The following is an 11,422-nucleotide window of genomic DNA, read 5'->3' as shown; positions in this document are numbered from 1 at the left end:
AGCGGAAGACTCAAAACGTATACAGTTTTTGTTCAGTTGAAGAAAATTATTTGTCAACATATTTACTTAATTATTTAATTTGTGCTTCGCAAAACGTAAATTTGGCATCATAAAGTGTTAAAAATAGTTACATGTTGGGATCAAAGGGATCTCCTTCAACTATTCAAAGTAGTGCAGTTGAGCATGGGAGCACTAAAATTATATTTGTTACATTTATTTGCAAATTTTCATCAAAACTATTTTGTGCTTTCCTTATTTTTTATGGTATCTATCGGGGCGAAATCATTTCAGGTGGTGGCACTAGAGCAGCTCATTTTACGATTTGATGTTTTGAATGTCAATGTGACCTGCTTCTTTGTTTACATGCTCATGGAAATTTGAAACATTCGAAACACTAAATTGCAAAAACAAAATACACGTAAATGCGGTTGTCGCTCTAGTACCGCCTTATATAAATTCGCTTTGGTATCTATGCATTTTGATTATTGTTGTATGAAGATGAAAGTTCAGTTTCCTTTATAAAGAGTGTTTTATTTATTTATTTGCTGCTTTAAAACGGTTTGGAAAATACAAAAAGTTTTTGTGAAAAATTTTACTAGAATGTTTCTAGATATCTTTATGCTATGTTTGTTTGTTTTTTAACGTTTTCTGTCTGCAAAGTCCTGTTATTTTTCATAATATTACTATTTTCCTTTAAGCGCTTAAATCATTTTTCTTACCTTTTTGCACTACTTGCATGCCACTTTTCGAATTTACTTCCTACTTACATTTCACAATTTCTTTGCGCTCTACTACTTCGCTTCAGTAGCTTAGCACAATACTTTCAAAATTGTTAAATTATTTAACACTGCACTTACTTTTAAATAATTTTCTCTATTTTTCCTCAACTTCACCATAGCTGAGTTTGCTTCCTACAAGTTTTGTTTGTTCACATTTTTTTCGATTTAATATGCTTTTGCCCTCATTCTCTTCGGTTTGGTTTGTTAGTACTTTTCGTCGTCATTTATTTCCCGTTGGGAATTCAGTAATTCTCAGGCTTTGTAGTGTTGATTGCGTACCGCACAGCAAAGGCTCAATGAGAAGGTCAGCGCCAACAGTTCCAATAGAATCACACCCGCGGTGATGCCGAATAGCAGTACCCAATTCTCGTAGATGAGCTCAATTAATTTGTCAACGCAACCCTACTCCAGTCGCATGTGTGTATGCAGATGAATTGGGTATGAAAAAGAAGAAAAAAGTAAATAGTTTAATTAATTTATTTGTACGAAAATAAGAGGACTATAAATAAGAAATCTTAAAATGTTAAATAGTTGAATTATTGATATGTGCGTTATTATAAATTTGCGCTAACAGACGACAGGCTATCTAAAGGGTGTCGCGGCACAATGGACTAGAAGGGCATAATAAGGTCTGTCATGGGTCAACGTGCCACATATCTACCCCTCTTTCAACTCCTTTAGAACTGAGCTAGATATTTCAATGATACAACAACAATAAGGTGAAGGTCTTGTGGTATCGATAAGGTGGCACAAAATTTGACACTTGTGAACTATACAGCTGCAGTATAAAAAACAGATACGCAATGGAGCGCGTAAAGGTCATCATCATATACTTTCATCACTCCAAATCATTTTTTTGATTTCGTAAAACAGTTATTCAAAAACATTATTGGATGATTAATTTCGTGCCACCTTGTATTAACATTTTACAGTACTCTCATAAATGTGCTTTGCCAAATATTTTTAAATATTCCCAAGGGCAGATTGTGGACTAGGAGTAGCGATGCTAACGGGGCACTGCCTTTCACCATTTCCGCCGACAAAACTAGGACGGGTGCACAGTGCACCTATCACAGTTTGTAATCTTGGAATATCTTAGAGCAAAAAAAAAACACTGTCCAGCACTTAGCCTGTTCGCACGACAGCCGAGTCTACGTTACTGGATTTATGTCCCTCCAATGACTGTCACACCAGCAGCATTCCTCAAGTTATTATGGGGAAGTTTATGCTTTGCGGTGCTCGTTCTGCGTTCTTCCCCTCATTGAGAAATATTGCGGGCTAGATGATGGCTTTTCCGCTTTAAGCAGGGAACCGCAAGCTACTATACCAACAACAACGAACTACAGGTCAATCAATTTACTAAATCTTCCAAGACATTGGATTACGAGTAGGGTCTAAAGTTTTTACCTATATGTATACAATCTCTTGGCAGTATTAACCACCAGTTAAGATCTATGGGACATCATTGTTGACCAGAACATTTTACCTAAGCCCGTTTAACACTTGTATATATGTTGAAACGACGCAGACTATGACCATTAATGCCCATCGACCTGGCGCATTCATAGTGAAAAAGTAAACAAGTTCGTCTACTTAGGTAGCCAAATCACCCTTGACGGCGGCGCTAATATTGACAATGAGTACAGAATAATGAAAGCCAGATCATCATTCGGTATGCTTAAAAGCATACGGTACCCTAAGCAGCTAACCGCCAGAACAAAGATAAGGATTTTCAATTCGAATGTGAAGTAGGTACTGCTGTATGGGTGTCAACCTGGTCCGCGGTTTCAACAACAAAAATACTCCAAATTTTTATAAACCGCTGTTTATTGCACATATGGTGGTCAGATAACTGGATTTCTACTGGCGAGCTTCTTACTCGAAGCGAACAAAGGCCGGTTGAGATTGAAATACTCGAACGAAAGTGGAAATGGATAGGCTACACAAGCCGTAAACCTGCGACTGACATCATCAGAATGTCCCTGGACTGAAATCCGCAAGACTCTCGCCGAAGAGGAAGGACGGCCGAAAAGGCATATGGAGATGAAGCCTGTATGTTGACTTCACAACGTCTGATGGCTCGTTCACTTGGCTGTAGATAAAGTCAAGAGCTGCAAATCGACCTCAATAGAATTAATTTTTATCGGCACATTGCGCCCCAGTCGGCACGATCGCAAATATTAATAATAATACTTGTTGGGGTCGGGACTTGTTTTGAGGAAATAGCGTATGTAATTTAGTCTACCCTACCTATTGTTTCTTTCTATCTTTGGGAGTGGATTTCTTCTCCTTCTTCGGGGCAGTAATAGAACAAGCGGTTTTTTACTCAAAAACAAACAAAAGGTAGTACTGTAGGGAAGCAAGAGAAATAACGAGAGATACCGCTGGCAGTCACTGAAACTAATTTTATTTCACTACAAAACATCGAACTAGCAAATCGAATGATCGAACCCAAACGTCCCCATGACTGTTGGATATACGCTATGAAATTTAGTTATATCCTGTGAAAATTGACATAGGTGGCATTCTCCAAAAAATTTTAGCGAGGATTTAATGTTGTTGCAACAACAACAACAATTTAAGCGATTAAAGTATTGGGCCCAATGATACTACAAATCTGTATTTTTTTTCAAACTAACGAAGCTCTAAGGTGCCTTTGGTCTTACTATTACACGTCGAATCATAGGAATGGGTTAGGAATGGAATAGGTCAGGTTAGATGATTGGAAAAGTAGTGGCTGCTTAGAACCATTTATGACGCTAATTGTACAAAATTCATCCGAATATCTTTTGGAAACATAAATAGGCTATTTGAATATACGAATTAAAATGTTGTAGAGATGTTTATCTTCGAATCTACTTCATGTATCTCTATCTATCAATCATCAGCAATCATTCAGTTTTGTTTTTGAATAACTTTTTTATTAAATTTGATGGAATTCTTTATTTTGATCTTTACGCGTTCCATGGCTTGACTGTTTGTACGCTGAAACTCTTTAATTCACAAGTGTCAAATATGATGGACGTCCGACGCTATTTGCAGAAATAATAAATCTTCCTATAGGGTGATTTATTTTGCGTCGCCTTGTACATACGTTATGTGAGACAGCCAATCCGTCCGGTGGGTCACAAAAATGCATCGAAACTGATGGATTTTGGCCTCACTGTCGCAAACGCTCTATGCGCTAAGAATACAATCTTATTGGGAGACTACCAGCGTATGACGGCGACGAACAAATGGTGCGTAACGATTTTACCTAGGACTTATACACACTAGATTATTTAATCTCCCATCGAAGGATGTTTTACTGCTACTTCTTGGCTTAGAGGGGAGGGGACCTATGAACTCTCACTACGTATTAAAGAGCCTATATCCAGTCTATGCGGTTTAAGAACCTTATTAGGTTGTTGACGTCTAAGCCAGACAGTTGTTCGGGACTCTCGAACAGTGGTTTGCCAAGGGTTGACATTCTCGCCTTCCAAAGGGCAGGACATTCACAGAGGAAATGTAAGATTGTTTCCTTTTTCTCCGGTTGTTTACAACTGTGACAGTGTATGTTGTGAGGAATGCCTATTTTGGCTGCTTGTTCTCCAATAGACCGGAAGCCACTGCAGTGAGTTTATAGGCATCCCTTCGTTTCACATTTGTCAGCATTGACGTTTGAAATGTGGTGCATAAACATTTTTTTTTATTAGATTTCTACTTCAAATGAAATATGCAACATTTTCGCAGGGCGTGCGACGAAATTCTCGAAAAGTAAATTTGAGAAAAGAAAACACTATATGTACGAGGGTCGTTTGAAAAGTCGGTACAAAGTCAGAGACATGGCAATGCTGGCGCGTATCGTAAGTATGTTTAGTTAGTAGCATCTCTTGGAGGAACACACACCAAGTTTCGGCCAGATCGCTATATTTCTTTGTATTTGGCATTCGAATATTGATTTTTTTTTCCATCACGACAACGCACCAGCTCAGGCCTCAGCAGTTGTGGGCGCAAAATTAATATGGAAATAGAGTTCACACTTGTTTCACATCTTCCCTATTTTCCAGACTTGGCTCTCTCGGATACCACGGACTACTAGTTGCTCCTCAATTGGCAAAAATGGCTGGCGGGAAAAATATTTTATTCATTTGATTTCTGATTTTTATTATTTGTCAGACTTGGATAAATTCTATTATTCGAATGGGATCAACAAACTAGAACAGCGTTAAACGAATTGTATAAGTCTAAAAGGAAACTATCATATGTATGTCGAAAAATGAAAAAAGGTTTGCGCCAAACAATTAAGTGGTTCTTATTTTTACACAAACTTTTCAAACAACCCTCGTATGTCAATAAGTATAGTTTCCAACGAACCTGTTGATATATTGCCTGATTAAGTGAACCACCAAATTTCAATTTTCTCGACATCTCGCACACGTTTTCCTTCAGCTCATCTTTGCAACACGACTCGGGTATATTGTAGAATACATTCATCGATGAAATGGCAATATCAACGATATTTGTGCGATCGACATTATTGAAACGGCTCGTTGCCCAATCGGCCGGTCCATCAGCGCCGCAACATTGCAACTGTAACGAAGTAAAAATAGCAGAAAAAAAGAGAAGAAATTTGAGTATCAACTTGTTTGTGTTTACATTTGTAGGCGTGAAAATCTGTGCATATGAAAATAAATAAACATTGCACATTCCACTCGTATCTATGGCATGTACATACATTCTTCTGTATGGTATCAAATGTGACGGTGCGCGAACTCATGCTCAATTGCCCATACTCCTCCTGCACGGAATACTTCACCGAAGCGCGTACAATGTCATCGAGTTTGTCTTTATTGTGGAATGCCCATGCGCCGGCGGCAATCTGGGCCACCATCACAACCAAAATTACGCAGAAGAACTACAAAATAAACACTGAAGTCATAAATCATGTTCGTAATCATAAAAACAGAATAAAAATACACATCACTCTTTTGCTGCAAGAGTGTCACAATCCAAAAAAAAAAAAAAGATTTATTTTGAGAAAAACGGCTTCAAAGTTTTCACTTTACTTTGTTTCCCTAAGTAAAAGTAAGGGCAGGCCTCCAGCTAATAAGATACTGTTAATTGAAATGGCCACATATTTTTACGCATCATACAATAAGAGCTTGAGTTAATTTTTGCAGTTATCTAATTTATGATACTTATTTTTTTTGATTTTGACACTCTTGCAGCAAATGAGCGATATGCAAGTACATATGCATAAAAAAATGTATGCAACACGCCGCCAAAAGTTTGCAGCTGCTAAGAATTTTCGCGAGTCGCCTACGAACATACCCATGGCGCCTACGGCACTACGAATGGCAGCACGCTTACATACATATTTAGTACAGCGCGCAGTGGGTGGCTAAATGCGTACAGCGCCTCATCGCCGGCTGGAGAGTGCAGCCGTTCAAGGCGTGGGCGATAGCGTCCACTTCAATTGATTTTTATGAGCGATAATTGGAATTCACAGCCACAAATTTTTGAGGTTGTCGCATGACATATAAAATTAAATGTATCATACCATAAATATATGGTATGCATATGTGTATGTTTATATGTAAAACTCACCGATACAAGCAGACATTGCGACTCTTTCACAACGCCACAACAGCCAAAGAAAGCGCCCAGCGTGATCAGCACACCAATGCCAAGGAAGACATAGAGCGCTATGTAGTAGTGATTATACGATTGCGTCATCGACAGCACGAATGTGGGATCGGTGAGCATCCATACCGAGGCGACCACAATGACCAAACCAATAATCTGCAAAGAAACCAAAACACAAATCGCAATTAAGAAAATTTATAACATTCGAAAATTATTGGAAGTAAATTCGCAAATAAAACTTAGATGAATGTGAATTTAAGTGAGTGAAAATGGGCAGGCTAACCAAGTGGTCTGCTAATGTTTATTTATTTTCCAATATAACGCGCAAACACGCGAACGCCCAAAACAGCTCAGAAAGCTTTTTTGTATTCGAAAAATGGGCATGAAGAGGGAATGAGGATTGAATGATATTGGATTGTAAATGGTTTCTTCTTCCAATGCGAAACATCCCGGACCTTTTGTTCGAGTAGAAATGTATGTATGTATAAAGTGGCCATCACCTGCTTTGTTTGCGTGCGAAAATACAAAATTGGAAAATATCGGAGAAGTTCCGGAAGAATTAAATACACAAATATTTGCAAATTTGAATCACTGTACCTTAAAGAACTACATATGTATGTATGCGCATGAACATATACATACACAGATGGACAAAAGTCACCGTCATTTAGTATCTAGATGATTATAATATCTCCCGTGCCCAGAATATAATGAAAACATGAAAAGTAGCATATTTAACAAAAACTATGATTTATTTAATTTCTATTTCAGTTTAAATACCTTTCTCTTACTAGCCCATTTTTGGAAAAATGAAAAATAAAATATTTTTGTCACCTTTTTGAGGACAAAATTCACCGTCACGTCAGCTCGGCTTGCCTTTTAAAACAATTTTAACAAAAATTTAAGCCAATCTGGCTCCTTTTTTCAGTGAGTTCGTTTAGTATGGTAGCTTTAAGACTGATCTGTATACATTCTATAACGGTACTTAATTAAAAAATTTTACTGACGCCGCGTGATTGTTAAAAATGAATCAAAAAAGGAGAAAAACCACAATTGAAGAGAGAAAAATTATTTTAAATGCGTACAATCAAAGCAAGACCATTCGGGAGATATGCTCATTAGTAAATCGTCCACGCACCACTATTACTGGAATAATAAAAAGATTTAAAGATGAACCAAAGTGCAAATATTTGGCAAGGAGTGGACGATCGCCGGCACTACCTGAACGAGAAAAGCTTGAAATAATAAAAATAGTTAAAAAAGAGCCAAAAACTCCGTCAACAGAAATTGCTGCATCGATAAAGGAAAGCACTGGTACAGTTGTGCACCCACGTACTGTGCGCAGGGCGCTGAATTCCGCTGGTTATAACGCCAGAGTATGCAGAAAAAAACCACAGATCAGCAAGGCCAACCAAACGAAGCGTCTTTCCTTCCCAAAAGAGCATTTAAGCAAGGGAATAGATTTCTGGGAAAAAGTTATCTTCTCTGATGAAAGTAAATTTTGCATATTTAAATCAGACGGACGTGTTTTAACGTGGAGAAAGCAGGGCGATGATTTAGCAGAGAAGCATATACAAACAACTGTGAAACACGGTGGTGCTGGAGTCATGGTATGGGGATGCATGTCGGCGGCTGGTGTCGGAGAGCTCGTCTTTATCGATGAAATAATGGACAAAGGACTTTATTTGAATATCCTTAAAGAAAATCTCCAAAAAAGTGCTCAAAAGCTTGGCATTGAATCAGACTTATTTCCAACATGACAATGACCCCAAGCACACCGCAGAAATAGTTCGTTTGCGGGTCTTGTACAACACTCCCCATACCTGAAAACTCCGCCACAGTCACCAATAGAACATTTATGGGACAATTTGGAGCGGCGCATTCGGGAGCATCACGTTACCTCAAAAAATATGCTTAAGCAAACGCTGGTACAGGAATGGCAGAAAATAAGCCCAGATGTTACCAAAAAACTGGATCAATCGATACAGAAACGATTGCAAGCTGTCATCAAAAATAACGGCAAACACACATCATACTAAAATAATATTAGCACTTAAATTGATTAAGTACTTTATTAAATGACGGTGACTTTTGTCCACCAGAAATGCACACAGCAACCATTATATGCCATTTTTTTTATAAATCCTTCTTGAATTAGCCTTATGTTTAAACTGAAACAGAATTTAAATAAATCATAGTTTTCGTTAAATATACTACTTTTTATGTTTCCATTATCTTCTGGGCGCAGGAGATGTTATAATCTTCTAGATACTAAATGACGGTGACTTTTGACCATCAGTGTATGTGCATACAGTTTGTCAAGAATATCTTTGCATAGTGAAGAAAAATTTAAAATTTTAGGTTTGATCGAGAATTCCAACAACTAATAAAAAAGCAAACAAAAAATTTATACACTCATTCCATTACTGTACTTGTCTACGACTATTAGGCACCAACAGTTATTAAATAAACACACACATTACAAAAACAACACAAAAAAAAGATGTTTACTCTATTTACAAAGATTTTTTTGACACTTTTTAAATAGAGTAAACATCTTGTTTTGTTGTTGTTTTGTAATGTGTGTGTTTATTTAATAACTGTTGGCGCCTAATAGTCGTAGAAAAGTACAGTAATGGAATGTGTGTATACCTACATACATTTTTGTTTGCTTTTTTATTTGTTTTTGGAATTCTCGATCAAAGCTAAAATTTTAAATTTTTCTTCACTGTGCAAAGATATTCTTGACAAACTGTATGTATTTACCATTTTCTCTTACACATACAGTGAAGGAAATAAGTCTACATACAGCATAATATTTTCTTATTGCCCAGAGGGTATACAATCTCGACGAACAAAACTAACACTCTACAAGACTCTCATCATGCCCGTCCTAACGTATGGCGCAGAAGCTTGGACGATGACAACATCCGATGAAGCGACGCTTGGAGTGTTCGAGAGAAAGATTCTGCGTAAGATTTTTGGACCTTTGCATGTTGGCAACGGCGAATATCGCAGACGATGGAACGATGAGCTGTATGAGCTTTACGACGACATAGACATAGCGCAGCGAATAAAGATCCAGCGGTTTCGTTGGCTGGGTCATGTCGTCCGAATGGATACAAACGCTCCGGCTTTGAAAGTATTCGATGCGGTACCAGCTGGTGGTAGCAGAGGAAGAGGAAGGCCTCCTCTGCGTTGGAAAGATCAGGTGGAGAAGGACTTGGCTTCACTTGGTGTGTCCAATTGGCGCCGGTTAGCACGAGAAAGAAACGACTGGCGCGCTTTGTTAATCTCGGCCAAAATCGCGTAAGCGGTTATCGCGCCAATTAAGAAGAAGAAGTATACAATATTTGAAAAAAACTCTTGATGCAGCTTTTTTTGGCACTCATATTTATTCATGAATATATAAAACTTTAATTATTTCCCTTTACAACAAAACAATTAACAAAACAACAACAACAAAAATCGGTATGGCTGAAGTTTCTCTACAGTTCAATTACCTTAAAAAAACAAAACAAATTTATTCATTTTAAACCTAACTTTGCTGAATACTTTTAGTATTTAGTAGGCTGTTTGAAGGCGTCGTGACATTGATCTAACCAGTTGGACAAGCTCTACCCGCATTTATTGCTTCCATGCCTCCATCAACTATTTTTTAACGTACATAAAATATATAGTAAATGTATATACATATATATATATTATATTGGCGCGTAACCCCTTTTTGGGTGTTTGGCCGAGCTCCTCCTCCTATTTGTGGTGTGCGTCTTGATGTTGGTCCGCAAATGGAGGGACCTACAATTTCAAGCCGACTCCGAAGGGCAGATATTTTTATGAGGAGCTTTTTCATGGCAGAAATACACTCGGAGGTTTGCCATGGCTTGCCGAGGGGCGACTGCTATTAGAATTTTTTTTCTTAATTTTGGTGTTACTATACTTTGTCGAATTTTTCGCTCTAAAAGCTCCCAAACATGCTCTATCATTTAGTGCAGTATGCTTAGGGTCACTGTTTTGTTGGAAAACCCAACCCTGCTCAACACCGAAACATTCTACTGATGACCTCAAATCTTGTTCCAATATGTTTTTTATATTTAAATCTGTCCGTAGAATCTTCTAACATCAAATAGCTCCTCAAACCCTTACGCTACCTCCGCCGTGGTTGACAGTAGGTATCAAAGTTTTCATTCCATATCCGCATTCCTACTTTTCTCTGTTTTCACACGGTTCTCACTTCCAAATATATTGAATTTTGATTGATCGTAAAAAAAACTTTAGACCAGAAATCCATTGCCTTGTCAAACTCAAGCCAACGGCGACGGTTTTTTCTGAAATCAAAGGCTTTTTACGTGATGCCCTGTTGAAATATCAGCTAATATTAAGATATTTTTTAATAGTTCTTGGATGAACACTTTTTCCGGATGTCTCGACATATATTGGACCAGTTTCGGAGCACACTGTCGCGGATTTTTGTCGACTTCACTTAAAATGGAGCTGACATCTCTTCTGGACAGCTTCTTTGGGTGGACGGTTCGCTTTTTATTTTCAAACGAATTAGTCTCTTCGTAGTTTGTAACAATCATTTTTACCGTTGTTCGTCTCAAATTTGGTATTTTTGCAATTTCGCCGTAAGATTTACATATGTATGTATATTCTTTTCTGTGCTTAACACCAATTTTCTTAAATCAGAAAAAGTTTCTTTTTTCGGGCTCACTATTTTACCCACATGACAGGACTAGCGACAAACCAAGAAATAAAAAATCGCATGTTTGTAATAGAAACGACGATTTATCAACTGAAATTTTCGGAGAACGATACTTTACAGCTACTTTTCCAATGCTTGCTTTGCTTGAGTGAACCAAATCAAATGGATGTATGCGTACTTTTGTCATACCGCTTTTTTATTGAATGGTTTATTTTCTTGTTATGAAGCAAGTGAAATAATTTCTATTTTGTATATTTTGAATGTGAATTCTGAAAAAAACTACATCAAGAGTTTTTTCAGTTATTGTATA

The 11,422-nt window shown here is 37.6% G+C and overlaps 1 protein-coding gene across 2 annotated transcripts in view; it reads right to left on the bottom strand.

The window, feature by feature from the left end:
* Positions 1-354: 354 nt before the first annotated feature.
* The window catches only part of LOC129253449 (CD81 protein), a 40,770-nt gene continuing 29,702 nt past the window's right edge, over positions 355-11,422 (bottom strand). Inside the window, exons 1-5 of one of the 2 annotated variants that reach the window (XM_054891821.1) lie at positions 10,907-11,218; positions 6,369-6,563; positions 5,497-5,676; positions 5,136-5,351; positions 355-1,181 (exon numbers count right to left, since the gene is read on the bottom strand). In XM_054891821.1, the coding sequence (XP_054747796.1) occupies positions 1,032-1,181; positions 5,136-5,351; positions 5,497-5,676; positions 6,369-6,563; positions 10,907-10,990 (825 nt within the window). In that variant the 5' untranslated portion in view covers positions 10,991-11,218 and the 3' untranslated portion in view covers positions 355-1,031. Of the gene's footprint in view, positions 1,182-5,135; positions 5,352-5,496; positions 5,677-6,368; positions 6,564-10,906; positions 11,219-11,422 lie in introns of those variants that run through there. The other variant, XM_054891823.1, reaches the window with a different exon arrangement.

Source organism: Anastrepha obliqua, chromosome 1 (assembly GCF_027943255.1).
Source record: "Anastrepha obliqua isolate idAnaObli1 chromosome 1, idAnaObli1_1.0, whole genome shotgun sequence".
Lineage (NCBI taxonomy): Eukaryota > Metazoa > Arthropoda > Insecta > Diptera > Tephritidae > Anastrepha > Anastrepha obliqua.
Note: the sequence above shows the minus strand (reverse complement) of the source record. Positions and strands in the feature narration are given on the sequence as shown.